The sequence below is a fragment of the Geotrypetes seraphini genome, chromosome 6, assembly GCF_902459505.1.
Source record: "Geotrypetes seraphini chromosome 6, aGeoSer1.1, whole genome shotgun sequence".
Lineage (NCBI taxonomy): Eukaryota > Metazoa > Chordata > Amphibia > Gymnophiona > Dermophiidae > Geotrypetes > Geotrypetes seraphini.
Genome location: NC_047089.1, coordinates 216938436 through 216944435, shown reverse-complemented (window position 1 = coordinate 216944435; position 6000 = coordinate 216938436). Strand labels below are relative to the sequence as shown.

At 48.1% G+C, this 6000-nt stretch overlaps 1 protein-coding gene across 4 annotated transcripts in view; it reads right to left on the bottom strand.

The window, feature by feature from the left end:
• Positions 1-3198: 3198 nt before the first annotated feature.
• Positions 3199-6000, bottom strand: part of DUSP26 (dual specificity phosphatase 26) — a 38962-nt gene continuing 36160 nt past the window's right edge. For 2 of the 4 annotated variants that reach the window (XM_033950164.1, XM_033950165.1), the window contains exon 5: positions 3199-4280. In XM_033950164.1, the coding sequence (XP_033806055.1) occupies positions 4081-4280 (200 nt within the window). In that variant the 3' untranslated portion in view covers positions 3199-4080. The remainder of the gene's footprint in view (positions 4281-6000) is intronic. The other 2 variants (XM_033950161.1, XM_033950163.1) reach the window with 1 other exon arrangement.

Sequence of the window (6000 nt, the reverse complement as noted above, 5' to 3'; positions counted from 1 at the left end):
TGCTGGAATGGGGGAGGAGCGAAGACAGTGTCGGGTGCCCCGCTGGAACGGGCCCCCGAGCCGACCGTTGGTCCGATGGCCGGGATTGTGGGGAATGGGGCCCGGGGTAGATAAGGGAGCAATGTATTTCCTCCTCTTCCCTCCGCCGCTGCTGCCGCCACAAATTTAATCTTACCTTTGCTGGTGGGAATGCCCAATCCCCGCCAGTGGATGAGGTCTGCTACCCGAACTGTCCCCAGCAGGAAGAAGTCAGCAGCCTCCTTTCCAGCTGCCGATGTCTGCACTCTTTGCGCATGCTCAGTTCGGGCTGATGGCCTAGGCGACTGCCTCATCTTGTCTAGACTAGCCCTGAGCTAATGACTTCCCAGATAACATCATACCTACAACCTGTAAATGACTTGAAACTGTACAGCGCATGTGATAATTGCTTGATGGTATAACACTAATTAGTGCCAAGTTATCAAGTGATAACTTCAGGATGGACAAATGTGCAAAAGCAACCTTCCTTAATAGTTAACTAAGTAAAACAAAACAAAAAAGGGCCTTTATGCATCACTTTTGTGTACAAATGTACAGAATACCAACACTTTTTGAGGGTAAGTGTCCTTTGTATGTGTATAAGTGGTAAGAAAAAGGACTAAGGGCTAGATTCACTAACCCTCCGATCCGTTTCCATTTGCATACAGGCCGACGAATTCACTAAGGCCTGCATGCAAATGGAGACGATCGTTGGCACGCCCCCAGCCAACTGCATGGATCGCTAAAGCCGTGACAGGAGAAACAGCCTTCTGTCACTGCTGTCAGGGCTTCTGTCGGCTTTTAAAAAATTTTTCCGGAACGTGCTATGATGCTGAACGGTTGCTAATCGCTTCGGCTCCTCTGCGACCTCCCAAGCCCGACTAATAATCATTTTAAAAACCTCTTTAGATTTGCATCTGACAGCAGGATTGTCAATCTAAATCGCATGATGCGGGTCAGGGCCTAAGGCCTCAGAGTGGTTGCGGGAGGCATTGGAGCAGGAGGAGTTGGGCACCCCTCCTGCTCTGTTAAAGGGAGCCTGTTAAAGGGAGCCTGGAATGGGGAGGGGGAGTCTGTGTGTGTGTGTGCCAGGAGGGAGTTGGCATCCGTTCTGCAGTTTGTTTTTTGGTGGGTGGGCCAGGCCGGACTAGATTTTGCCACAGGGAGGGAGGTGGGCTGGGCCCGGCCCGGCCAGGAGGGGTTTAACATGGTAGGAGGAAGTTGGCATCTCTCCTGCCTTTTCTGGGGCATCGACGCATGAGGGAGGGGGGGGGGCATGCGTCTGAGCCGTGACTTTTTTTTTCTTTTTTCCATTTTTTTCCTTTTTTGTCGGGAAGGGAGACCGTAGTTTTAACCTGCGAGTAAAAACCACGGGCTCCCAGTACGGGAAGGGCAGGAGAGATTCGGGGCAGCAGAAAGCAGGGCTTTTAATGGAGTTGGAGAGTCGAAAAGACATTTTCGACTGGTCCCCAGCAGTCGCTTTTTGGGTTGATCGGCCAGCCCAATCGGATCGGGAAATTTGTTTAGAGAATCGCATCCCTACCTATTTAGCATGCAGTTCTCCTCATTTGCAGGGATTGGAAGCGGATTGCAGGAGAGGTTAGTGAATCGGGCCAGGGTCGCAAACTGATCGGTACATGATCGGTTTGCTTAGTGAATCTAGCCCTAAGTGCTATTTGATAAGGGGTGTGTGCACTGTTCGCTTTAAAATGAGCAGAAGTCCTCCAACTGCAATCAGTTCTGGTCTCCTTATCTAAAAAAAATATATATATATATATAAATAACGGCACTAGAAAAGGTTCAAAGAAGAGGGACCAAGATCATAAAGTGGATGGAACTCCTCTCATATGAGGAAAGACTAAAGAGGTTAGGTTTCTTCAGCTTGGAAAAGAGACGGCTGAGGGGAGAGATGATTGAAGTCTACAAAATCCTGAGTGGATCGATTTTTCACTGCATCAAGATTTACAAAGACTAGGGGACACTCTATGAAGTTACAGAGTAATACCTTTAAAACCAATAGGAGGAAATATTTTTTCACTCAGAGAATAGTTAAGCTGTGGAACGCATTACTGGAGGATATGGTAAGAGCGGTTAATGTAGCTGGTTTTAAAAAAGGTTTGGACTAGATCCTGGAGGAAAAGTCCATAAACTACTGTTGAGGCAGACATGGGAGAAGCTACTGCTTGGCCTGGATCGATGGCATGAAATGCTGCTACTATTTGGGTTTTTGCCAGGTATTTGGATTGGCCTCCATGAAGAAGGAATACTGGGCTACATGGAACATTGTTCTGATCTAGTAAGGCTATTTTTATGTTCTTATGCATTGCTGCCAGTGTGTGTGTGTGGGGGGGGGGGGGATGTTATTATTTCAGTATTGTATTTTGAGTGGCTAGAGGCAGGCAGGTTCCCTGGAGTCCTGCAGAGCTTGTCTGTATCTCACTATTGAAAATGTGATAGTGAAACAGCACCACCTATTGGCAGCATTGTAGGTGGAGGATTCCTGCTCAGCTTAGAGGGAACAGTGTAAGTGTGTAAGTGGTATAATGTGTAAATGAAAAGGGGTATTCAAGTGGGCGATGCATGGGAGGAGCAACCACCAGTATGCCAGGCCTACGTCTGTTGTAACTGCGGTCATGCAACTGTTAGAACACTGTTGCCGGGTTGTGTTATTGTTCTATAACAGAATCTGGGTTAGAATAGGCCTCTCACCACGTGGCTTCAGGACACCTTAAAGGGGCCACCTAGTTATAAAAATCCCCCCCCCAGTGTCTATCTGATATAAGACTGTAATCCAAAAGAGCTTGAGCAGGAGGGTGTAGAAAAATGTCAGAATTTCTACAGCACCCACTGCAGCTTCCTGCAGCTACCCTGCAGCTACCCTGGGCAGGTCGCTTGGCACCTCCATTGCCCCAGGTACAAAAACTTAGATTGTGAGCCCGTTAGGGACAGAGATAGTACCTGCATATAATGTGTACAGTGCTGCGTACACCTAGCAGCACTATAGAAATGATTAATAGTAGTAAGGAGCCACAGTCCAGCACAAATTTCCAGAAGACTGAATCTGACGCTGAAAAGTGCTTTAACAGAATGAAATAAGATACACATGATCAAATCAGCTTGCAATCTCAGTACTCTCACAGTTTTGTACAGTAGCCTGCCCTCTCCCTCCCCCCCCCACATGCACAAGTGGTGTAATAAGGGGGGTGTGGACCGCCCCGGGCGCCGAGTCGGTGGGGGCGCTGACTCTTCTTTGTTGCGCCATCCCTCCCTCCCCACCCCATACCTTTGTATTACTGTCGTTAGCACAAGCATCTTCTGCCTGTTACTCGTGCCAGCCTGGTTTCCCCTTGGAATCACTTCCAGGTCGGGGGGGGGGGATCAGGAAGTGACATCAGAGGAAAACCCAACGCCGGCGCGAAGAGCATGCTGCTGAAGCCACTCATGCTGGCGAAGATGTAGAGGTACGTGGGGGTGGGGAGGGAGAGCACAAGTGTGGAATGGGAGGCAGGAAGGAGCGGGGAGGGCGCGGAAGGAGTGGGGGCACAGGGGAGGGTGACACTGCCCCCGGGCACTTCCTATGCCACTGCCTCCCTCCCTGAAAACTGGATGTAAAAACAAGAAACCTGAGAGCTGAATAGAGGAAAAGGACATATTCTGCACCAACAGCACAACTGGTGCTGCCCATTAAACAAGTCGTTCTCCCTTTCCTCCTTACCTCATAAAGGTCTGACTGGAAAAACAAGTTGCACTTTGGCCATTCATTTTGATTCCTGTCTGTTTATTGTCCTCAAAATTAATAAACGTTTGACCATTAACCCATGCAGCTTTCACCACATGGCAGCAAACTAGAACAGAAATGGATCCGTGCTGGGGATTTCAGCCCAGTCTTGAAACAGCAGGATTTCTAGAAAATTCCTATTAAGTTCTATGGTTGTTTTCCTGTGCAGTATATGGGCATACTATTTATTATATCTGGGATTATATTTGTATGATATAAAATTATCTATGCTGCTGTTATATTACACACGGAGCAGTGAACATCTCTTGGAAGGTCTGTAATGGTTACATGTTTCTCTTGAGCCGCAGGGAGTTGTCCAGAGCCACCAGCTGGCGCAGAAATCCCCGGTTGGGGATGATTCCCCGGTGATCTTTCACAGTTTTGATGGCCTCCACCAAGGCCATATGGTGGTGGATCATAAGATAGGCTAGCACCAGTGTCGCTGACCTGCTGACCCCTACAGCACAGTGCACCAAGATCTTGCCTGAAGAAGAAAAAAACACGAGAGACGCTGTGAGCCCTCTACATTGTCACAAGTTAAAGGTCATATATGCTGAAGTAATCAATGGCAGACCCACTGGTCATATGACATGGCTAACCTTCATTACAGTGTACAGGATGGCTATTAGAGAATGACACGGTGACAAAATTCATCACCGTTCCCGTCCCCGCGGGAAACCATCTTCATGTCATTCTTTAAGGAGAGAGGAAAGAACCAGAGTATAATTGGGCACAACCATTGACCCGCAAGCTTTGCTTTGAAGAATGCTGGTGTAGAAGGACTGAGGTTGAGATAGACACTACAGAATGACAGTCTCTGGTATCCAGAGCAGATATTGTGATGTCATAATGCCTCATTCCACCAGAGCCTAAGAGCCAATCACATCAGTGATGTCACAATGGCTTTATTATCCTTGGCTCACATAAGAATCAGAGTATGAATGGCCACAACCACTGACCCGCAAGCTTTGCTTTGAAGAATGCTGGTGTAGAAGGACTGAGGTTGAAATAGACGCTAGAAAATGACATGGGATTATTTCCCGCGGTTATCCGCGGGGACGGGAACGGTGATGAATTTTGTCACCGTGTCATTCTCTAATGGCTATCCCCCTTTTGCATCCAGAATGCAAGGCAATCAGTAATCTTATTAGTTTAAAAGGGTGTGGAGCCCATTGACATCATTTATTGAGTCACAATAGCTGTCATGTACCTTTTCTTTTTATCTGACCTTCTTACACATCCAGGGTGGGAGGGAGGGAGATGGGAAAACATAATCATTATTCATTATATCTATTCTATTGAAATTATACATGTGGTTCTATTTTCATTGGTTAAAGGGAGGAAGGCTTGTGAAAATGTTTGTTTTTGGAAATATTTATATATTTAAAGTGCTTTTGTTTGATTCGTTTATGTTCAAATTCATTGTATTGCATGGTTAATAATTGAAAACTAATAAAGATTTAAAAAAAAAAAGTAATCTCATTATTTTCATAGAGCTCTGCAGAACCCTGACGGTACTGCCCCAGAGACCCTTTTCATAAAGTTTTGGGCTTGGCCTCCTCCTGTTACAGCAGAGGGGCAGATGGGTTGACAAGTCCCTTCGATTATCCACGTTTTTTTCCCCAGGCCCTTGAGAAAAAATGGCCCTGGGACTTGGAGGGAGGCGATCAGAGACGGCGGGAGGGGGTGATCAAAGGCGGAGGGAGGTCACCAGAGGCGGGGGGGGGGGCAATCAGAGGCAGAGGGGGCGATCAGAGGTGGCGGGGGAGCGATCGGAGGTGGCATGAGGGCGATCAGAGCATGGACCTTACCTGGTGGTCTAGCGGTGACGTGGGGCAAGAGCGCTCTTTCTACACTCCTGCCCCATGCAGAGCCGTGCTGTGAGCTCCCGTGGTCTCACGAGATTACAACAGGGAGTTCCTGTTGTAGTCTCGTGAGACCACAGGAACTCAGCAGCATGGCTCTGCACGGGGCAGGAGTGTAGGAAAATCACTTCTGCCCCGTGTCATCGCTAGACCACCAGGTAAGGTCCGGGGGTGAGTCAGAGCCGGCCAAAATTATTCACGATTTTTCCCTATTCGCGGGCCGGCTCTGCCCCTAACCCCCGCGAATAGGGAGGGAGAAGTGTATAAAAATCAGGCCCCACTTTACAGTCATCTGAGTGGTGGGAGTAAGGGGCAGAAAGGAAGTTGGGCGCCTGTGCT